The 24,490-nt window shown below is 36.9% G+C and overlaps 1 protein-coding gene across 2 annotated transcripts in view; it reads left to right on the top strand.

The window, feature by feature from the left end:
• PIK3CB (phosphatidylinositol-4,5-bisphosphate 3-kinase catalytic subunit beta) overlaps window positions 1-21,527 on the top strand; it is a 140,330-nt gene extending 118,803 nt beyond the window's left edge. The window contains exons 19-23 of one of the 2 annotated variants that reach the window (XM_081302099.1): window positions 5,826-5,993; window positions 7,142-7,265; window positions 17,412-17,557; window positions 18,618-18,750; window positions 19,509-21,527. In XM_081302099.1, the coding sequence (XP_081158225.1) occupies window positions 5,826-5,993; window positions 7,142-7,265; window positions 17,412-17,557; window positions 18,618-18,750; window positions 19,509-19,646 (709 nt within the window). In that variant the 3' untranslated portion in view covers window positions 19,647-21,527. The remainder of the gene's footprint in view (window positions 1-5,825; window positions 5,994-7,141; window positions 7,266-17,411; window positions 17,558-18,617; window positions 18,751-19,508) is intronic. The other variant, XM_081302098.1, reaches the window with a different exon arrangement.
• The last annotated feature ends 2,963 nt before the right edge of the window (window positions 21,528-24,490 follow it).

The following is a 24,490-nucleotide window of genomic DNA, read 5'->3' as shown; positions in this document are numbered from 1 at the left end:
TGCTATTTATTGACTGAATCAGGCATTGTATTAGATTCTTCACATATTTAATGTCATGTAAACTTTAAAATTATAAGATTGTGTAATTCCTTTTTAACACATGAAAAAATTAAGGCAATAGAGATTTTTTTTTAAAAAAAATTTACAAAAAATATTAAGTAGCAGAGTCAGACTCAAATCCAGGACTATTCACTCTGAGCTTACTGTCTTTCTATTATTTTAACAGTCATCCAAATGAGAAAAAATTGTGGTAAGACACGTCCAGTAACTTTTTTAAAATATTTTTATTAGTTGTTGATGGATATTTATTTATTTATTTATTTATTTGTGGTGCTGAGATTCGAACCCAGTGCCTCACACATGCTAGACAAGAGCTCTACCACTGAGCCACAACCTCAGCCCCTGTGCAATAACTCTTTATCAAAGTATTATGGTGCCCCAGATAGCTAAAAAAGGAAAAGAGTTTCCTGTTTTTGGAACTTTGCAGAATACACTTTTCCAGTTCTGTTAAGATGGAAAGAGCAGTTTGCTCTGGTTACTTTTCCTTTCATGGGTCTATAAATGAGATTAGAATAAGGATGAGAGATCATAATACATCCAAAAAGGACCCTCTGGTTACCTTAAGTGACATACTCTTGGCCTTAAATTAGGACGTATTTCTAAGTAGCTCTGTTTTAAAAACAAAATCAGTAGCTATGAATAGTTAAGAAGTTTTTGTTCAATACTGCATAGGTAAGAGGGATGGATCATTTAAGAAACTCTCTGCGGGCTGGGGATGTGGCTCAAGTGGTAGCGCGCTCGCCTCGCATGCGTGCGGCCCGGGTTCAATCCTCAGCACCACATACAAACAAAGATGTTGTGTCCGCCAAAAACTAAAAAATAAATAAATAAAAATAAATAAAATTAAAAAAAAAAGAAACTCTCTGCAAGGGTGTCAAACAGAGGGTTTGAAATTTTATTTGTAAATAAAATGTTGACACATTAAAATACTGACACATAGCCATTTGTAGCTGCTTTTGTGCTGAAACAGTAGTTAGTCTGCAATGCCTAAATACTATCTGATGCATGCTAACATGAGTTTACTGACTCTTCCTATATAAAAGAAAACCCTAAGCAAATGTTTTTACTAATTGAGTTCACAAAAAGGAGAGAAACTTTACACATAGACTTGGTAACTTATTTGTTCTTCCCAGAGTCAGCACATAGGCTATACAGTGATTCCCTCTGCCGATAACAGATTCTGTCCATATGATTGGTCTTTTTGAGTTGTGAAAGACTGAACTGATGACTTTATCCTAGCTTTCTTAGTTCCATAAGCCTAACTGAAAACTCCAACCCACCTCTTTTCTCTTAGTTTCAGTTTTGTCCAAATGAAAAAGCACATTTTGCATCAAATGAAGTACTTTTTGACCTCAGATAAAGGGAGGCAGCCACATGTAAGAATGCCAGAAATAAACTAGTGGCTGTCTGATGGGAAACATTGTGTGTCTAACAAGAAAAAGGAACTTATCTGTCCAGTGGGATCTTTTCTGACTTTTTGTCCTCTGACCCCATGTTTTTAAAAAAAAATATGAAAGGCTTTAATTCTTTTTTAGTTCATTTTCAAACTAATGTCTTTTTCTCACCAAAACTTTTTTACTGTTTCTATAAATATATGTGCTCCAGTGTTCCTATTGTGTTTGTTTTTCTTTTAGCCAGCTGTTCAGGTTAAACTGGGTCATGTAGCACACACTCTTTTAAGTTCAATTCCAAATCTTTGGATACCCTTCATACATTACTATTTTAGTACTTGTAACAGTACCATGTTTGCATAAATGAAAAATCTATATTGCTCATTTAAAATTTTCTCTGCTGTCTCATAATACTATTTTGCTATCTTTTATGTCAAATTATAACATAAGCTATCAGTATGTTGAGATATCTTAACCTCCTTATATCTTGACAACACTTAATCTTAGCCAAAGGGTTAAGAAACAATCCTTTGGTCAACAAATGACCTTTTCTTTGAAGTCTGATAGGCTGTCTACATGTAAATCCATCTGACCTTGGGGAGATTTAACAATGCTCTGTATACCTGCCTTCCTATGCTACACATAAAATCTATTTTTTATGGTTGTGTCCAAGTTTATTTCTGAGTTGCACTAATGGAGTTTACTTCCCTTTTAAGAGACCCATGCAGAAGTTACATATAAGATATTTAATGATCAGTCTCAGAGGGGTGAAGGAAGGATATGAAAATAATGTAAACATGAGGTAAAAGATTTACACTTTCCTCCTTCAGAGGCAGTGAGCTATAAGGTACTACTCAAGATTTGGGTCAGTGTGTTGAGTCAAGACCAAAGAAGACTTGGTACATATCTATTAAGTAAAGATATGAATCTGCCATCCTCACTGCTCTAGAATTCATTTCATTTTGTAATTCTTGCTTTAATTTGAAAATTAACACATTGTTCCTTGGGTCAAATTATGAGAAAGGAAGGTAAACATTACTGAAAGTGCTGTCATGGCCTTTACAAGAAGTGTAGAAGTTCATTGCAAAGGAGGCCTAGATAAGATGATCAGGGTTCCAAGAGTTTGTCCCCAGCTTGACTTATGTCAAACTGTCTCTCTGACAAGGATGTTTTTTCCTTCCGGTTGTGAATGTTCCATCCTCAAGGCACTGAGTGCTTTCATCATTGCCTGCTTTTGAAGAGGAAGTTATTGGACTTGTGCCCTATTTTGTTGCAAGTGGGGCAGGAGGAGATGCAGGAAAGTGTGAAAGTGCACTTTAACCTGACAGTGTTTGCTTTACATGTGTTGTGTCATGATAAGGATAAGGGTGTCAGTAAAAATATTAGTGCTCCAAAGTTGCCTTTCTTATTTGGAGGTAATTTTTTTTTTTTAAGGAGAAATAAATGAATAATGCAGGTGTAAAACAGTCCATTGGTATATCAAGTCAACCAGCATGTAATTTGACAGTTTGGGCTTTCATTCTTATTTTGTTAGACTAGCAAAGTGCTAGAAGAGGTATAAAATAATTGAATTTTTCTTTGGAAGGAATTTTAGAAAGTCTCCTTTTTAATCTGATTGTTAACTTGCTAATATACTCATACACTCCCTCCCCCCGACCCCACCTCTTCCCCCTTTGCATAAAGTCCAGAAGGTTTTCCAGGAGAGTGACAGAAGTCCTTATAGGCCCCTACAGTGCCCTACATGGTCTTCTAACATTTACTCTGTCCTCTCTCCACTCCGCTCTAATGCTCCCCCCTCATACTCTGCTCCAGCCTTCCTGTCTTTACTCTTCATGGAGATCTTTCTTAACTCCTGCTACGTTTTCCTGGTATTTCTCCCTCATACAGAGATCACATGCATATTGTGCATTTGTGCTTTTAAGTTCAGTGAGAGTAGGGATTGCTTATTTCTGAATCACCATTTGACATCTGAGACATTGTTTGACACATAGCTGCACCCAACTATTTATTAAACCCATAAATCCTGTTCATAGCATTTCTATAGTACCTGATCTTTAGTTGAACCTTCCAATGTATCTTTTGCAGTTTTCAAGTTGTTATTATAGTTTTTTTAAATGTAGAGAAAATACTTGCAACCAAAATGAGAAAAACACATTAATATACATAAAGCTCATAAATCACTAAGAAAAATGTTTAGAATTCTAATAAATAGGCAAAGGATATAAATGGCTAATTCACAAAAAAAATTCTTGTTTTTTTTATGTGGTGCTGAGAATTCAACCCAGGGTCTCATGCATGCTAGGCAAGCGCTCTGCCACTGTGCTACAGCCCCAGCCCAATAATAAATTCTTCTTAAAATGGCCAAAAGAGAAAAATTTTATCTTTAGCAGGAATCAAATAAGAACAAATCAAAGCAAAATGCGGGCTGGGTTGTGGGTCAGAGATAAAGCGCTCACCTAGCATGTGTGAGGCACTGGGTTCGATCCTCAGCACCACATAAAAAAAGATATTGTATCCACCTATAATTTAAAAATAAATTTTAAAAAAATGCAGGAATTTGTCAAATCGAATCCTGTCAGTGAAGAAATCCTTAAAAAAAAAAAGCAAAGTGCTACTTATGAATTTGGAAAAAATTATTTTAATCAATAATCTAAAATATTTCTTAGTATGTGGTATTGGTAGCCACTCTGGATGTCTAGCTAATAAAAATATCAAGTCTCATCTTCCTGACAGACTATCAGCCTTTTCTACCTTTTCAGTCACCTCTTTTCAGTTAAAGTTTGTCTCTAAGGAGTTCATAATCCTGCAGGGGAGGTAAAATTTCAATTCAGGAAATAACGAAGTCAGCATGCAGACCTGTTGGCTTCACATTTGGTGCTGTCATTTAACAATCCATTCAATTGCTGTAAAACATGTAGCAGTTCTTCATTCACTTTATTCTCCCTATGTATTTTTGTTTACACAGGAATAGTCTGTTACTCTGGAGATTGTGTTAGGTTAAAAAGATAGTTTCAGAGCTGCACAGACCCAGTTTTAACTCTCAGATCTTACACGTTAGTAAAATTTGTGATTTGGGGCAGGTTACTTACATTCCTCATTTGTAAAATTGGGAACTTACTTCATAAGGATTTTGTTATTAAATGTGCTTAATGATTTACAAATATTTATTGAGCATCTGTTCTGTGCTAGGCATATTTTCAGTCACTGAGGATACTGTAGTGAGTAATAAGACATCCCTGCCTGATAAACTTATATCCTAATGGTGGATACAGATAAATAAGTAAAATGTACAGGATGTTGGATAGTGTTGAGGTGTATACAGAAGAATAAAGCAAGGAAGGAATAGTGGATATTGGTCAAGGATAGTGTATTTTAAATAGGATGATCCAGGAAGTTCTCACTGAAAAGTTGATATTTCAGAAGCGATTTCCTAGAATTGAGGGGGAAAGCCATATAGATGTCTTGAGGAGGAATAGTCCAGAAGAGAAAATAACACGTGCAAAGGAATAGCTGAATATTTTGCCTAATATGTTTGAGGCCAATGTGATAGGAACAAAGTTAGTAATGGGGAAAAGTAGAAGAGATGAAGGAGGCCAGATTAAAGAAGCCTTTCAAGCCATGGCAAGCATGTTGGCTTTCACTCTAAGGTGGAAAGCAATCACAGACATTTTGATCAGGGGAGTGATAGCATATGCATACATTTTAAATGAATCATAGTCCTGTTGCATTTAGAACAGGCTATGATGTATACACTGGCAGACCAGTAGGGAAACTTCAATAATTGAGATAAAGGTTAGTTTGACTTGGTTTTAGCAGAGGAAGAGTGGGAGTGGGGAAGTATTTGGACTCTGGATACGTTTTCAAGGCACCTAAATTAAATGTTGGTCATGAAAGAAAGAGAAGAGTCAAAGATGACCTTAAGGTTGTGGGCTTGAGCAGTTAGAAAGGTGAAGTTGTCCTGAACAAAAATAATATGTATAGTGCTTGGCCTACTGTGTAGTACATACCAATTGCTCCATAAAAACTGATTCCCTTCCCCAAAGTTTGTAGTCAAAATGAAGGAGTTTTTCTTATCTAATACACTTGCATTCCTCTAACAAATAAATAGAGTAATAATGCTGTAGTAATAAATGATATATTTAGCTAGATCTTTGGAATTCTGGTAAATCATTCCATCTCTTGTCTAAGAATTTTATTCCCTAACAAAAGATAGAGGTGGTATTTTTTCACATGGCAATAACATAATAATGAGTAATGGCAACGTATCGATGATAATAGTTTTTGTAAATCCTAGGGGAAATTAACAAATTAATGTTTCATTTTAAGGAAATTATGACTTTTTAATGCCCCCCCATCTGTTTCCCCCCCTTTCAGCATGCTCCCTTATGGCTGTTTAGCAACAGGAGATCGCTCTGGCCTCATTGAAGTTGTGAGCACCTCTGAAACAATTGCTGACATTCAGCTGAATAGTAGCAATGTGGCTGCTGCAGCAGCTTTCAACAAAGATGCCCTTCTGAACTGGCTGAAGGAATATAATTCTGGGTTAGTTGATTCTATTTAATCATCATTTTTCTATGCAAACATCCAAACAGATAATTCTTTTCCCAATAGAAATCATTGGTGTCTGAGAGGAAAAATTAGTTTTATAGATTGCTTCACTTCAGGTTAGAACAGAATGACCTAAAATCTTATGAATGGTTATAATTGATTTCTACTTTATCTAAGTCAAATTTTATAAGCTCTGCAATGATATTCCACGTAGGAATTTAAGATGACGTAGTGAAGTTTTCGTTTAAACATATCAGCTTTTGTAATTATGTGAATATATGAACCTAAGTAAGTTTATAGTAGATTAATTTTATGATAGAAGTAAATGAGCTTGTAGACTATGACCTCTTTAAAAAAATGTAGTGCTTAGTTATGTGTTATTTATGGTGATGGTGTTGGACAAGCATTAATAAGTGAAGAGCTCCACAATTATTTATGGCTAAAGACTTCAAAATGAGATTCAGATGTTATCATTAGCATTGTCCAAGAACTTGTATGTGAGAATCAGTTTCTAAATTTTGATCTTTGTGGCCTTGTCTCCACAAGAGTCTGTATTGCTCGCTTCCAGTTGAGATCAGTGACTCAGATGGTGGAAACTACAATACTCAACTCTTCAACATGGAATTCTAGTCTTAGGTCAAAACTGACAAAAATGTTCCTAAGCGCATTGTGATCCAACCAAAACCACAGTAGCCTGCCCTTTTATGCACATGAGCTTACCTCCATCCCTACTGAAACAAGCACCAACACGGCCCCCGCCCCCAACTAACCCCAGGACTCAGGAATTGAATGGCTGAGCCCATACATCTCGTGTTGTTTTTTTTTCTTTTTAATATTTATTTTTTGGTTTTAGATGAGTACAGTATCTTTATTTTATTTTTATGTGGTGCTGAGGATCAAACCCAGTGCCTCACACATACTAGGCAGGCACTCCACCATTTGTGCCACAACCCCAGCCCCTATATCTAGTGTTTTTAAGCTACCTGACTCCCCTGATTCTTGGCTGACCCACCCTGTGGTTTTGGTAGCTATGTATTGTAAGTTCTTTTCACAGTTAAAAAAGTAACAGGTATGGTTTGGGTCTCATCCCACACATTTGAAAGCTGAATACCATTGAGGCTCCTACTTTTTCTCTTATTCAGGGATGACCTGGACAGAGCAATTGAGGAGTTTACCCTGTCTTGTGCTGGCTACTGTGTAGCTTCTTATGTCCTTGGGATTGGTGACAGACACAGTGACAACATCATGGTCAAAAAAACTGGCCAGGTGAGCTATACTGCTGGCTTTGCCAAGGGCCTCAGTGATATCAAATCATATCTTCATCTTTCCTCAATTTCCCTCATTTCATAACCATCTACTTCTTGTATTTGTTTGTTTCAAATTAGTTGGTTAAGCATTTACTTATAGAAGATGTGCTAGATGTATTGACTTCAAAAAATGTAGCCAGTGCTTTAGTTTAAAAAAAAAAAGTGGTAGGAACAACACTTAAGTCAGTTCTTTTAGAACATTGAACTTAATCATATGTGGGAATAGGAAGGAAAGTAGTATACGAATACTATTTGGAGGTATCCAAGGATACCACAGCTGGGTTAACTGTGAGGAAACTCTTTAGTTTCAAATGAATTTCCAAATGAAAAATTTCCTTTTTTTTTTTTTAATTTAAGTGACTTAGGTTGTTTGTAAATTTTTTTTATATTAACAGATGGATAATTTTTCAGTTTAGTCACCATTGGGATTCCTCAAACTAGAAGCATACCAGAATGAATATCTCTAGGTGACTATGTGAGTTTTGGCCATGAATGGAACACAGAATTTTATACCACATGGGAGATTTGGGTAGTTTTGGCTTGGGTTCTGAGAATTGAACCATGTGTCCCTACTTCAAAGGATTCCCTCAGACTTCAAGTTAATCAGACCAAACACTTTGGTTTGTCTACATTATTTTTTCCTGATACCTCTCTAAAGTAATAATAAGCAACAAGAAAAAAGTAGATAAACTCAAGAAGTCAAAGGTGTTAGGGAAGAGATCACAGTGGATGAAAGACATAATAGATTTGGGAATGATAGAAAGTGAGATGAAGCAGCAGCAATGATTTAGCAATGACTGAAAAATGGGAACCTGAGTATTGGTAGGGTGTGGCTCAGCGGTAGAACGCTCGCCTAACACATGCAAGGCACTGGGTTCGATCCTCAGCACCACATATGAATAAATAAATAAGTAAAATAAAGGTATTGTGTCCAACTACAACTAAATATGTGTGTGTGTGTGTGTGTGTGTGTGTGTGTGTGTGTGTGTGTGTGTGAGAAAAAGAAAGTCATGCCAGTCTAAGGAAAGCTATGTAATTGGAGGCACCAAGTACTGTTCAGGATGGGCATATGGGCAAGGTTAAAAATGGGATTGTGCGGCAGTTTTTATATGGAATAGTTTATTTGCTCAAGTCCCCTTCCTTACCTGGAGAAGGACACAGAAGATTTATTTTCTGAAGGAACTTCTGATTAAAGGACACTAAGTTCTATAAAAGGCTGAGGGGAAAGTGCCGTATTAAAAATGGGGCTAAGTTAAAAGCATACTAAATGTTGCAGTTTACAGCCACTTCCACTTGCTTTGCTACAGGAACACTGGCTATCAGGTTTCTATCCTTCTCCTCCACGAGATATGTAAGAAAATCTGATTGATTCCAGTGAAAAGATTCTTACAGTTGAGGTCTCTTCCCAAGCCCTCTTCAGGGAAGATCACTATTCAACAAACAAGCATAACTATTTACATGGAATTTTCCTTTAGCTTTTTAGCAACTCAGATATGAATGGTTAGCCAAGGACTAGCAGATATTTTTAAATTGACAAATATATATATATATATATATATATATATATATATATATATATATATATATCATAAATAACATGTTTTGAAATATATATGTTAAAAAAGAAATATGTATGTTATAGAATGACTAAATGAACTAATTAACCTCTATCAGGTGGGGGAAGAAGGACTCTGGGAAAATGGAGTAACTTCAGTTTAACAGATGATGATTTTTAAAATAGAAAAAAAGTAGATAGCATTGTATTATGAAATATAATGACTTCTTTTTTTAAATTAGAGAATAGAGGTCTTAAAAATAGGAACAAACAAAAAGTTAAAATTGGAACAAATGTAAGTGTGTTATATATGTTAATGAAGAATCTTCATGACAACTTTACAGCAAAGTAGTACTATCCCCATTTTATAGGTAGGAAAAATGAGTCAACAGAGTAGACATTCCAGGTTTTAAATCCTAGCAATTTGATTTAAAACACTATGCCTTAATGTCTATTTCTTCCCCAACCCCCACTGCCGTGTGTGCGCTGTATTTATGCACAATATTGAAGTGATAGAGACTTAGTCCTGGGAGACTTAGTCCTATTATTTTTTTTTTATTGGTTGTTCACAACATTACAAAGCTCTTGACATATCATATTTCATACATTAGAATCAAGTGGGTTATGAACTCCCATTTTTACCCCAAATACAGATTGCAGAATCACATCGGTTACACATCACATTTTTACATACTGCCATATTAGTGACTGTTGTATTCTGCTACCTTTCGTATCCCCTACTATCCCCCCTCCCCTCCCCTCCCATCTTCTCTCTCTACCCCATCTACTGTAATTCATTTCCCTCCATGTTTGTTATCCCATTCCCCTCATAACCTCTTATATGTAATTTTGTATAACAATGAGGGTCTCCCTCCATTTCCATGCAATTTCCCTTTTTTTCTCCCTTTCCCTCCCACCTCATGTCTCTGTTTAATGTTAATCTTTTCTTCCTGCTCTTCCTCCCTGTTCTGTTCTTAGTTGCTCTCATTATATCAAAGAAGACATTTGGTATTTGTTTTTTAGGGATTGGCTAGCTTCACTAAGCATAATCTGCTCTAGTGCCATCCATTTCCCTGCAAATTCCATGATTTTGTCATTTTTTAGTGCTGCATAATACTCCATGGTGTATAAATGCCACATTTTTTTTTATCCACTCATCTATTGAAGGGCATCTGGGTTGATTCCACAGTCTAGCAATTGTGAATTGTGCTGCTATGAACATCGATATGGCAGTATCCCTGTAGTGTGCTCTTTTAAGGTCTTCAGGAAATAGTCCGAGAAGGGCAATAGCTGGGTCAAATGGTGGTTCCATTCCCAGCTTTCCCAGGAATCTCCATACTGCTTTCCAAATTGGCCGCACCCGTTTGCAGTCCCACCAGCAGTGTACAAGAGTACCCTTTTCCCCACATCCTCGCCAGCACTTGTTGTTGTTTGACTTCATCATGGCTGCCACTCTTACTGGGGTGAGGTGGTATCTTAGGGTGGTTTTGATTTACATTTCCTTGACTGCTAGAGATGGTGAGCATTTTTTCATGTACTTGTTGATTGATTGTATGTCCTCCTCTGTGAAGTGTTTGTTCATGTCCTTGGCCCATTTGTTGATTGGGTTGTTTGTTTTCTTATTGTCTAATTTTTTGAGTTCTTTGTATACTCTGGATATTAGGGCTCTATCTGAAGTGTGAGGAGTAAAAATTTGTTCCCAGGATGTAGGCTCCCTGTTTACCTCTCTTATTGTTTCTCTTGCTGAGAAAAAACTTTTCAGTTTAAGAAAGTCCCATTTGTTGATTCTTGTTATTAACTCTTGTGCTATGGGTGTCCTATTAAGGAATTTTGAGCCCGACTCCACAATATGTAGATCGGAGCCAACTTTTTCTTCTATCGGACGGAGAGTCTCTGATTTGATATCTAGCTCCTTGATCCACTTTGAGTTGACTTTTGTGCATGGCAAGAGGAGGGGATTCAGTTTCATTTTGTTGCATATGGATTTCCAGTTTTCCCAACACCATTTGTTGAAGATGCTATCCTTTCTCCATTGCATGTTTTTAGCTCCTTTATCAAATATAAGATAGTTGTAGTTTTGTGGCTTAGTCTCTGTGTCCTCTATTCTGTACCATTGGTCCACCCGCCTGTTCTGGTACCAGTACCATGCTGTTTTTATTACTATTGCTCTGTAATATAGTTTGAAATCTGGTATCGCTATACCACCTGATTCACACTTCCTGCTTAGAATTGCTTTTGCTATTCTGGGTCTTTTATTTTTCCATATGAATTTCACGATTGCTTTATCTATTTCTACAAGAAATGCCATTGGGATTTTGATTGGCATTGCATTAAACCTATAGAGAACTTTTGGTAATATCGCCATTTTGATGATGTTAGTTCTGCCTATCCATGAACAAGGTATATTTTTCCATCTTCTAAAATCCTCTTCTACTTCTCTCTTTAGGGTTCTGTAGTTTTCATTGTATAGGTCTTTCACCTCTTTTGTTAGGTTGATTCCCAAGTATTTTATTTTTTTTTTTTTTGAGGATATTGTGAATGGAGTGTTTTTCCTCATTTCCGTTTCAGAAGTTTTGTCGCTGATATACAGAAATGCCTTTGATTTATGCGTGTTGATTTTATATCCTGCCACTTTGCTGAATTCATTTATTAGTTCTAGTAGTTTCTTTGTAGACCCTTTTGGGTCTTCTAGGTATAGAATCATGTCATCCGCAAATAGTGATAATTTAAGTTCTTCTTTTCCAATTTTTATGCCTTTAATTTCTTTCATCTGTCTAATTGCTCTGGCCAGTGTTTCGAGGACTTAGTCCTATTAGTCCATCAGCCTAATAGTATTCCAGAAAGAAGTAATAGAGAATAGTAAGGGAAGGAACTCCTAAGCAAATATAAAAAATGTTTCCCAGAGCTGATGTTCATGAAGATCCAGTCAACAGAGCACAAAACTTAACAATTTTCTTTGTACTTATAGTGGATGAAAAGATTCTTATTAAAATCCTTTTCAGTGCATCAGGCATAAAGAAAAGATTCTAAAACCTTTTCAGAGACACAGGAAGCCAAATATCAGAGTTTAGGAATCAAAATGACTTTGTCTTATCAAAGCTAAATTGGAAACTTTAAGACGGTAAAAGCCTTTCTAATTTTCAAGGAAAATGACTTCTAACTTAGAATTCTATAACCAGACTATCATACAAGTGTGAAGATGGAATAAAGAAAGACATTTTCAAACATGCAAGTTCTCAAAATCTGTACCTCCTCTAATATATATATATATTTTTCTTTTTTTCTTTTTTTTTTCCTGTTGGCGTCTTGTACATTGCCCAGGATGGCTTGACCTTGATCCTCCTGACTCAGCTTCCTGAATAAGTAGAATTACAGGCACATACCACCGTGTTCAGCTTTCTCCTCTGCATCTTTTCTCAGGAGGCTACTGGATTAAGGACATGCACCAAGAGTTGAAACTAGTACTTAACTAAGGCAGTTTTTTCCCCGCAGGAAATGTTTGTCAGTATGTGAAGATATTTTGATTTATGTGTTTATTTTATATGTATAATTATTTTTTCTTAGAGCTATATAGTTATATATAGTATTTGGGTTCATTCGACAAAATCATACATGCACGGAATTTAATTTCAGTTCACAGTGCCCCTTTTCCCTTCTATCCTCCCTCTCCTCCCCCATTCTCCTTCCCCTACTCTGTTAGATTTCCTTTTGCTTATCTATTTATTTATATTTGATTGGGTCTATTTACTTAAAAGTGAAATTCTCTGGTATACTTATATGTGCATATAACATAATTTTTAAAGAATTATTCCACATTACCTTCCCTTCTCCATCCCTCCACTCTGCCTCTTATTCTCCTTCTATACTACTCATTTTCCCTTTATGATATTCTATGCTTTCCTCCTCCTTTCCTTTATTTTACTCTTTCACATACGAGAGAAAACATTTGAACTTTGATTTTTTGGGACTGGGAACATCACTTAGCATGATGTTCTCCATTGCCATAATTTTATTCTTCTTTATGGCTGAGTAGAAATCCACTGTGTATACATACCACAGTTTTTTTAATCCATTCACCTATTGATGGGCACCTGGATTGATTTCATAATTTAGCTATTGTGAATTGTGCTGCTATAAACATTGAGGTGGCTGTCTCGATACAGTATGCTGATTTTAGTTCTTTTGGGAAAATGCCAAGGAGTGGGATAGTGGATCATATGAAGATTGGACCCAGGGCCTTGTATGTGCTAGGCAAGCGCTCTACCCCTGAGCCACAACCCCAGCCCTTGTGTTTCTTCTTTTGAGAATTTTTTATTTAGTTCTTTTGCCCACTTATTGGTTGGGTTTATTTGAGGTTTTTTGTTTGTTTGTTTTATATTTGATGTCAAGTTTTTTTAAGGTCTTTATATATTCTGAATATTAATCCCCTATTAGAGAATCTGCTGACAAAGTTTCTCTCCCATTCTATAGGTTCTGTCTTCACATTCTTAATTGTTTCCTTTCCTATACCGAACTTTTTTGTTTGTTTGTTTGTTTGTTTTAATTAGTTATACATGACAGTAGATTGCATTTATACACTTTGATATACACAGATGGGATATAATTTCTCATTTTTCTGAGTGTACAGTTGCAGAATCATATTGGTCATATAGTCACATATATTCATACAGTAATAATGTCTGTTTCATTCTACTATCTTTCCTATCCCCATATTCCCTTCACTCCCACCATTTCTAGGTGTCCCTCAATAGATGAATGGATAAAGAAAATGTAGTATGATATACTCATTGGAATATTACTCAATTTTAAAGAAGAGTAAAATTATGACATTTGCCAGTAAATGGTTGGAGAATATTATTCTAAGCTAAATAAGCCAATCCCACAAAACCAAAAATATAATGTTTTCTCTAATATGCAGATGCTAATTCACAATAAGCGGGGGCCACTAGGGAAGAATAGCATTACCTTAGATGTTTGTTTTGATGGCATCCCACTTATTGATTTTTGGTTCTTTTTCTTATGGTTTGGGTGTTTTGATAAGAAAGTCTGTGCACCAATATGAGGGAGTGTTGACCCTATGTTTTTTTCTGACAGTTGGCATGGTTTCTGGTCTAAGTCTTTGATCTATTTTGTTGTGACTTTTGTGTAAGATGAGAGATAGGGATCTAGTTTCTACATAGAGCTATTCAGTTTTCCCAGCACCATTTGTTAAGAAGCCTGTCTTTTCTCCAAAATATATTTTTGGCACCTTTGTCAAATATCAGATGGCTGTAATTATGTGGATTTTTGTGTCTTCTATTCTGTTCAGTTAGTCTGCATGTATATTTTTATGCCAATACCATGGTGTTTTTTGTTACTGTAGCTCTGTAGTATAATTTCAGATCAGGAGTTGTGATGCCTCCTGCATCATCGTTCTTATTCAGAATTGCTTTGGCCATTCTGAGTCTGTTATTCTTCCAACTCAATTTAAGGATTGTTTTTTCTAATTCTGTGAAGAATGTCATTGGCATTTTGATGGTGATTGCATTGAATTTGTATATTGCTTTTGATAGTATGGCCATTTTGACAATACTAATTCTGCCTATCCAAGAACATAGGAGGTCTTTCCATCTTTTAAGTTCTTTAGTTTCTTTTCTTACATCAGTGTTTTATAATTTTCATTGTAAAGTTCTTTTACCTCCCTGGTTAAATAAATTCTCAAGTTTTTTTTTTTGTTTGTTTGTTTGTTTGTTTTGGTTTTGATTTTGGTTTTGAGATTATTGTGAATGAGATGGTTTCCTTTATTTCTTCCTTGGCTGAACCACTGTTGGAGTATAAGAAAGCTTTTGATTTATGGGTATTGAACTTGTATCCCGCTACTTTGCTGAACTCATTCATAAGGTCTAGAAATCTTCCCTTGGCGACTTTTGGGTCTTCTAGACATAAGATCATGTCATTTGGCAAACAGAGATAGTTCGACTTCTTTCCTGTTTGCATCACTTTGATTTCCTTCTCTTGCCTGATCACTGGCTATTGTTAAAGAGCTATTATTGAGAAAGAGTGATAAGGTGAACAGCTTTGTCTTGTTCCTAATTTTAGAGGAAATACTTTTAGTTTTTTCTCCATTCAGTATGAGGTTGGCTTTGGATTTGTCATAAATAGCTTTTATGATGTTGAGGTAAGTTCCTTTTATCCCTCTCCAACATTTTTAACATGAAAGGGTGCTGGATTTTATTAAAGGCCTTTTTTGCATCTGTTGAGATGATCATGAGATTCTTGCCCTTAATTCTGTTTAAGTGGCAAATCACATTATTGATTTGTTTATATTCAACCAACCTTACATCTCTGGAATGAAACCTACTTGACTGTGGTGTATTATCTTTTTGATATGTTTTTGAATGTGATTTGCAAATATTTTATTAAGGATTTTTGCATCTATGTTCATCAGATATATGAGTATACAGTTTTCTTTCATCAATGCATCTTTAGTTTTGGTACCATGGTTATACTTACTTCATGGAATATATTTGGGAGTGTTCCCTCTCTTTCAATTCATGGAATAATTTGAGAAAGATGGTGTTAATTCTTCTTTTGAGGTCTAGTAGCACTCAACTGAGATTCCGTCTGTTCTTGAGTTTTTGTTTTTGGAAGGCTTTAATTGCTGTTCAGTTTCATTATTTTATATTGGTCTGTTTAGGTTTTCTGTGTCTTTATGGTTCATTTTGGGCAAGTCATATGTGTCTAGAAATTTGTCAATGTCTTCTAAATTTTCCAGTTTATTGATTATAAAATTTCAAAATAGGTTCTGATGATTATCTCGATTTCAGAAGGGCCAGTGGTGATATCTCTTTTTTCATTTCTAATTTTATTGATTTGGGTCTTCTCTAGAATAGGGTCTAGAATTTGGATCTTCTCATTTGAATAGATCTTTTGGGGGATCCTATAAGCCTCCAGTATGTAGATCTTTGTTTCATTTCTGATATGAGAAACGTTTTCTCTAACTATCTCATTGAAACTGTTCTCAATGCTTTTAGCTTGTATCTATCTCCCTGTTCTCTTCCATCCCAACAATTCTCAGATTTGGTCTTCTGATGTTTTTTCCAGAGTTTTTGTATATTCTGATCATGTTCAATAATTTTTTCCCTGTATTGCATTCTATGTACTCAAGTTCATATACCCTGTTTTCAAGGGCTAAGGTTTTATTTTCTATGTAATCTAATCTGTTATTGATTGTGTCTTTCATTTCTGATTGGTTTCTGGTCACTGATTTCTTTTCATTGTTTCTATTTCTTTAATGAAGTAGTCTTATCATTTCCTGTTTGCTATCTCAATTCATTCCTTAGATCTTCTTTTACTTCATTGAACATTTTAATTCTCAGTATCAGTGGGATCCTTTATTGGGGTATTGTGAATTTGGGGAGGAGATTTTTTTTTTTTTTTTTGCGTTTTTCCTAATGTTTTCTTTCAAAGGCCGTGGACTTGTGCATCAATTTAGATAGATTTATCTTCTTCTTTTTTTGCCCTCAATTCTGTTTAAGTGGCAAATCACATTTTTTTGTTTTTTGTAATTATCTTTTTTGTTCTGGGGCTTCTCATTTTTGATATATGAATAGATGTCAAGGAGTGTAGGATGTGAGTTTCCTCTGATTGTTCCTCCTTGGGTTCTTGTTGGTTTGGAGTTTTTGTCTCCTCAGTGTTCTGAGTTGGAGTAATGTTAAGGCTCAGGCAGGGCTAGATTATGTGTGGGGTAAGTTTCACTGTTGTTTGGTTCAGGTGTATTTCTCAGCAGCAGGATCTCTAATCTTGGGGTGAGGGTGGATTTGCTTGTCAGTAGAGTACCCCTCGGTTTAATCCCCAGTACTGCAAAAGCAAACAACCCCAAAAAACACTGAATGCCAATTTAACCAGAATCTATGACAGTGTGCTGTATTCTGTAACATTATAGCACAGGGTACTAAATCTTTATTTTCCATAAGAATAATAATCTAAAATTAGAAAGTACATATAAGTATAAAAATAATATTTAGAAAAATGGAGGCAGATACCAGGGCAAATTGTGTAAGCATGGGGAGAAAGTACCTTCTGAGGGGTAGCACTTAGGGTAAAGGAGGTAGTGGGGCATGTTTGTGCTCTTTGTTTTGTTTTCTAGAACTATTTGGCATTTTAAAAATCACTCATGTTGGGCTGGGGCTGTAGCTCGGGCAGAGCACTTGCCTTGCATGCGTGGGGCACTGGGTTTGATCTTCAGCACCACATAAAAATAAACAAATAAAATAAAGGCATGCTGTCTATCTAAAACTACATTTTTTTTAATCACGCATGTTTATTATTTGGGTGAATTTTTCTTTTAAAGATTCTCCTTTCCCATTGGATTTATGCAATTTAAGATCAATGTTCTTATGGAAAGTAAAAGACTTAAGAGTGTTAAAAATACTCTTCCCAAGTGGCCCAGTGGGCTCCGCACAGAATGAGGGGTGGGTGTAGTGCATGGGAGTTGAGGGCTACAGAGATCTTGCCTTTCTTGTTTTTCTCTAGAAAAATAAGAGAAATTAAATCCCATTTGATTTTCAGCTCTTCCACATCGACTTTGGACACATTCTTGGAAATTTTAAATCTAAATTTGGCATTAAAAGAGAGAGAGTGCCTTTTATTCTTACTTATGATTTCATTCATGTCATTCAACAAGGAAAAACAGGAAACACAGAAAAGTTTGGCCGGTGAGTATTGCCTTTCTGTCAAAACTAAACATGTCTGGCATTTTGTCATCTGACCAGCAGAGTAACATTTGCTAACTGAGTTTGGGTCTGGGAGATATTCAGACAATAACAGGAGGCTTTAGGGTGGAGGAGTTTGCTTGTCAGATCCTTGTGCCAGTTCAGAAATGTTCAAGAAAAAAACAAAATGATAGAAATTTGAAATAAGTTACTATGTTTGACTCCAAGTGTATACCATCTTTTATCTGTTTCAGAAAATTATCTGAAGCTATTCAGATATTTGACAGTAAGATGCTGAGAGAACAAGAATTATAGATTTTACTCTGATTGTATGTAGAGAGTAGTGAGGAGTCTGGGTTCTGGGAGAGACTTCATAATCTATTCCTTTCCACTTGTGTGTTCCTAAACACATTACTTGTCTTTCTACCTTTGTTTCTTTAATCTCAAAATGTGGACAAAAGTAATTAAAGTTCAGGGCTGTTGTGGGGATTAGAGGTCTAAAATACAGACAGAATCCCAGTTTCTGTCCTGTTTTTTTCTGTGGCAAAATAAGGGGCATAAGAATGGATGGTCCCCTTGAATTACTGTCTTGAAGAAGAGAAAGAGCAGGAAAGGCAGATTACAGGGAGGAGCAGTGCAGAGGCACAGACACTGGTGTGGGGTGGATGGGGCACACGTTAAAGAGATTAGTCTCTGGAGTAAAACCATATAGGCAGAACCCAGAATTGTGTTCAGAAACTCTCTTGGATTATAATTATCACTAGTTTAATAATCAGTTCTTGTGTTCATGTAAAGTAAACAGCCTGCATTGTTACATTGTCTTTTATCATAGAATTTCAATTTAGTTTTGGTTTTTATTTTTTTTTTTTAAGATATGCATGATTTTAGAAAACTCAGTTTATATAAATTTTAGTCCTAGGAACATATTCACAGAAGGAAAAATCAGCAATGAACTTTTATTTCAGTAGAAATGCCCCAGTTCCAATAAAAAGTCTAACAATGTCTTCTTTATGAAATGTGCTGTCTCCCCTCTAACGCTGCTCATATGCTGCATCAACTGAAGGTTCCGCCAGTGTTGTGAAGATGCATATCTGATTTTACGCCGACACGGGAATCTCTTCATCACTCTCTTTGCACTGATGTTGACTGCAGGGCTTCCTGAGCTTACCTCTGTCAAGGATATACAGTATCTCAAGGTACAAACCCCTTCTCCTTGTATTTTGGTCTTTGTGGGCATGAAGGTCAGTAAGAGGTGTCTATTTCATTTAAATATTCCAAAGGGAGTAAAACAAAGCCCTTTCCTCAGATGGTCTTTAGCCAAGAGGAAAAGAATCTGAAAAGTTCACATGAAGGAGCAATTTTGAAAGTGGATCTTATAACCAGATGCTTTTCCCATTAGTAGAAGGGGCATTTAGAAGACATACTGGGCAGTGACCTTCTACCCACACTGTGGAAGACCCGAAAGTAGTTAAGCACCTTGCTTTTCAACAGCGTGCCTTTTACTTGCCTTAAGTCCTCTTACTGGAAAAGTACCTGAGTATCTTGCAATAATTATAAGTTAATTTCATCTTCAAAAACCCTTTGGTGAGATAGATGTGGTGGTGCACACCTATAAGCCCAGTGGCTCAGGAGGCTGAGACAGGAGGATTGCAAGTTCAAGGTCAGCGATATAATGAGGTCCTAAGCAACTTATTGAGATCCTTTCTCAAAATAAAAAGGACTGGGGGCGTAGGGGGCCTGGGTTCAGTACCAAACAAAACACCCTTTGGTGAGGTCATCTTATCATGCTACCTTGCTTTTGTTCCCCATCCTGCAGACAAATCTAAGTAAAAACATGAGGTACTCTGCCTAATGTAGCTAGGGAAGACGAGGCCAAGCCAACTTCTTGCAAAGTTTGCTGTTTGCACCTCTCAGATGAGGATATAAAATCATACTTTTTCCCTTTCATTTTTAGGACTCTCTTGCCTTAGGGAAGAGTGAAGAAGAAGCACTCAAACAATTTAAGCAAAAATTTGATGAGGCGCTCAGGGAAAGCTGGACTACTAAAGTGAACTGGATGGCCCACACAGTTCGGAAGGACTACAGATCTTAACGATCAGCCTTTGCTCCTAATGTATTTGTTAGTTTTCTTTTTCGTTTTGCACTTGCACTAAATTGAATGTGACCCTGCCAGAGATGTTATAAAGGGAATGAAATTTTGGAACTCAGTTAAATTAACAACACAGCATCCTGCAAATCCTAATCTGGGAAATTCCCGATGACCACCCTCTGCTTTCTGAATGCTTCCAAGATTCATCATGAATATGAGTCAACATTATGGATAATCATTTCCTGCTGACTTTGCACGCCAAGGAATGCTACTAGGGATTGTTTGATGTCTGTCTCTCTCTCTCTGTCTCTCTCTCTCTCTTTTTTTTTTAAGTGATTGGTACTTTACCAGAAAGATGTAAATACTTCTTTTCCAGTGTTGTGATCAAGTGTTATCAGTCAGGTAACAACTCTCCACACCTGGGGACTGGGAGCTATTCTTACTTTCCAAATAAGGCTTCAGAGAGTGGTGTCTTCCTTCCATTTTTAAACTGTATAAACTACAAATTATAACTTGAATTTATGATTATTTTTCAAAAGAAATCTTTTAAACCTGTGGAAACTCATAAATTCTTTCGTTAATATTTATTTACTATGATAGCATCATTCCAACCAGACTTGCTGAAAATCTACTGGTGAGGCAAATATATATATATACATATATATATATATATAAATATGCTGCATATATATATTTATAAAATTTCTAGTGGGAGTTCTATATAAAATGATGTTTCTTTGGTATTCTTCAGTCTGTGTTTTGAAGTTTAAAAAAAAAAAAGCAGAGCTTTTTCCTAAGTTACTTTTCAGTTAAGTGTGTGATCCAGTTCTTCCAGCTGCTTCTGTAATGAGGCGCATATTAATACAGTTTTTATATGGTATCTATGAAAGAATTCACTTCATAGAGCTTAATACTTGAGTAAATGTATCCAAGAAAGCAAGCAAAGGAAAAAGAACCTATTTATGGAATAATCTTCAGACCTAAAATTCAGTATTTTAGTAAAATACCAGCTGTTCTTACTGTATTTATTAATACTTGTATTAATGTGATTTTTTTCAAGGATATTAATTCAAATTGAAATGGTTTCATGCCACATGGAAATGTCTTATTTATTTGTTGAGGTACCATATATGTAGGGTGCTAGGTGGCAAATAATGTTAATATGTGCAATAGGAACTACTGGTTTGAATGTGTAAATGGATGCTCTGAGTACTGGCAACATCCAGCAAAACTACTGCTCATTCTCCAAAGAATATTGGGAGCTCTCAGTCCTCAATAATGGGGAAGATAACTGAGTGCTCACCCTGTGACTGAGTTTTCTATAGGAATTTTATTAAAGATTGTTTAATTTTGTTGTCCTCCTTAATGTTCTCAGTCAAATAAATGGGTGAGCTGGTTTCTGGGATGTGTGGGGCCTCTTCTTTACAGGCTTCAGACCTTGGAACTTGCCACTGGGGCTCCAAGAAATGACCAGTGCAGTAGCCCAGCCCACCCTCAGGGACAGGCTGAGGCTCGGGACTTCTCTGCAACTTCTCTCCTTGCTGCTTAGCCTCAGCAGGCACAGTGTGAGAGGACTCCTGAACTCTGGTGGGGGCCTGTGTTGAGGAGGTGCCCTGATCAGGTGTCCAATTCTGGGAGGTACCCCACGGTCTGAGAAAATGCCTCATCAGTTACTTTGCACCTGAGCCAATTCCAGATTACAGCTACTTTAGACTTCTTTCCTGGGACAGATGCTCAGAGCAGGCCAGTTTCTTGATAACTAAGCTGAGGATAGGAGTTGGCCTCTGAACTCCCCATTTTCAAGGCTGATCCAGACTCAGAGTTCCAGGAATAAGTCTGTAGAAAGACAGGCTTATTAACTGGCCATGGATCTTTGTCCAGTATTAATAAATCCACTCTTCACTCAAAAGGCCACAACTCAGCAGCAGTTTGGAAGTAATGACCCAGGATGGCTCTTGACCTCCTCTCCCCTGTTTTGCCACACTATCACCACCATATCCCAGAATAACCAGGATGATGTAGCCCAATAGCTGCTGAATATTTCAATGGTACTCCCTATATACTTGTTCAATTGCATGTCTCTGGCTAAGGAAAGAAGGTAGCAGGCAGAAGTATCGCCCTCTCTGGGCTGAATTGGATCCAGGGTATAGGAGGAGTAGCTTCTTGCACCAGAGTACATTGATGGGATTACTCTGAAAACAATGGATCTTATGCCAATATAATTTGTTTCCTGCTTTTGTTCCTTTCCCAATTCCCCAATAACAGCGTTTTGCAAATTGTACATAAGATCAGAATCATGTCTACCTGGGTATATGAGAGACAGGAGTCCTTTGTTGAACAGGTAGTTTTTGAATGCTCATCTCCTGTGTATAGAAGGACTTGTAATCCATCTCTGCCTTTGTGACCCTTGGTAAGGTATTTATTTTACCTTCTCAAGGTCTGAGCTTCCTAGTTTATAAAATGGGACTAATATCTAATAACTGTTCCACTCACTTCTGGGGTGGAGCTAACACCAGGGATAGAAACTAGTGCTGAGTCCCAATTCTGAAAAGCTCCCTTTCCCTGCTTCCCCCTCTCCAAGGCTGCTGAGGGAAAGAACTTGGGAAGGAAAGTCGCATTCAGAGCTCTGCCCTTATTTCCTCCCTGGGGAGACCCCTCTTGTACTTTTTCAGTTCTGCCTTGTTATGCCAATATCCCTGTCAGCCCCTGACCCCAGCCAGGCACCCTGTAATTGAGGGTGAAAAATTGGTCCACATTGTAGAGAGCAGAGAAGTATCATGATGTGTGGCCCTCACTGCTCTGAGGAGGCAAGGGGCTAGGGTTTCCTGGAAAGGAAGGCCTCTGAGCTGGGATTTTAAGTCTAGTCAGGGGTAATGGGAAAAACAGAGGAGTCCGAAAGGCACAACACATTATATAAGGATCCAGAGATGAGAAAAGGCTGGGCCTTGTGATCCTGACAAGATCAGTAATTATTTCTTTCTCCCTCTCTCAGCCTCTGGTCCCTTCCCATTTCCCTTCACATGTATTTACCCAAAGAAACTCCTTTTTTCTTTTTCTTTTTTTGATTGAAGATCTCTTACACTTTGAATACCATCTTAACATCAGCTTGCTCCTAAATGTCCATATTCTGTATTTCCTTCCTGTGTGTGAATTTCTCCTGGAATGATACAGGTCAAGCAAAACAATCAAGCATGTTACATACTTCCCCATGTTCCCAACCAAAACCCAAAACTCCTTAGCTATAAGGGACTTGGTAGTGATACTTGGGGAATGTCAGGTTATAGTTAAAATAGTTAAAATAGTTAAAATAGATGACACTGGCAGATTATTGAGAAGTCAAATCATGGAGAGGTTTCTCTGCAATCTGTATGTGTGTATGTGTTGCCATTTTTGTTTATTTAAATTAGTCAAGAAATAGGAATGATTTCTTGCTGAATTTGCTGATACACCTATATTCATGCCACTCCAAAATCCAAACTTCTGGCCTACAGAATGTAATTTCCATCTCCCACCCTGACTGAGGCACCACACAGAAACCATTTAGGTCAAACACTTTGCCACCACCTTCTCTCCTTTGGATCAGAAGATCCTCTTGAAAAATAGAATTCTTATGTCTTTGAGAGTTGTCTTATGATATCTACGCTGACCAACTGCCAATTAAGAAAATACTGAATATAAGAAACCAAACCAGACTGCTACCTGTCTGGTCCTTCAGATTACACTAGAACTCAGGAACTTGGTGCCACAATCCCTGCCGGTGGGTCACTGGACATTCTTGAAGATGTAACTCCCATGAAAGACTTCCAGGAATTTCTAATCTACCACAATAAGGAAAATTTTTCAAGTAACAACATGCAAAGTTTTTGCCACTCAAAAAAATCTTACAGTAAACCAAAAAGCCTCTTTGACCTGGAGCAGGCTTAGCAGACCTTAGTTACTGGTTTTATCATGTTGTCTTTTTTCCAAGGTCATAATGAAATCAAGGCAATTGTAGACACCTTTTCAATAATGGGTCTTTTTCTTATGTACTGGAAATACCCCTCTCACAGTCATTATACTATGCTAGAAACTGATGAGTTATTGCTTTTTGACTGTTATGTGGTTCCCATATTAATTTTAGATGGTCTTACCAGTCAGTATCAAGTCATGGTTCATAATTCACCCAATTCAGGAAGGTACCTGCTCTGTGACAGAGCACTTTGACAGCAATGTCTTAGTTACACCTGCCACAATAACACCTGGTTCTCTTTCACATCTCTTGAGTTCTGCCAAGAATGTCATCCATTCCTCCAGCAAAACCACAAGGGCTCAATATAATTGTGGAGTCTTTATCATTTAAGTCTCAATACTTATTCCACAAGACTATTCAATTTGATCATTCCTGAGCTGGTCCCAACCACCCTGAATTCACCTACCAGAACGGTGAGATAAGGTAAAATCTTGGGGTGAATCAGCCTAAAAAATCCCCTAAGACAGATTCTCTGGCACTTTAGGAAAAGAACCCATTAAGTTGGGAGATATATATAAGAGGGGAATGAAAGTGTAGCTTAGTGGTGAGGCCCTGGGTGGGATTAATCCCCAGGGAAAAAATAAGAAAAGAATCATGTAGTAGCATGTCTGTAATCTCAGCATCTCATGAAGCTGAGGTAGAAGGATAATAAGTTTGAGGCCAATCTGAGCAACATAATAAGACCCTGTCTTAGAATAAAAATAAATTAAGAGCTGGTGTAGCTCAATGATAGAACACTTGCCTAGCATATGCGAGGCCCTGGGTTCTATTCCCAGTACTATAAGAAAAGAGTGAGGAAATCATATAGTAGGTGCAGTAGGTTCTTGGCCCATTAATG

Source organism: Spermophilus citellus (genome assembly GCF_964194105.1).
Source record: "Spermophilus citellus genome assembly, chromosome: 7".
Lineage (NCBI taxonomy): Eukaryota > Metazoa > Chordata > Mammalia > Rodentia > Sciuridae > Spermophilus > Spermophilus citellus.
This window is presented reverse-complemented; position numbering and strand designations above follow the sequence as displayed.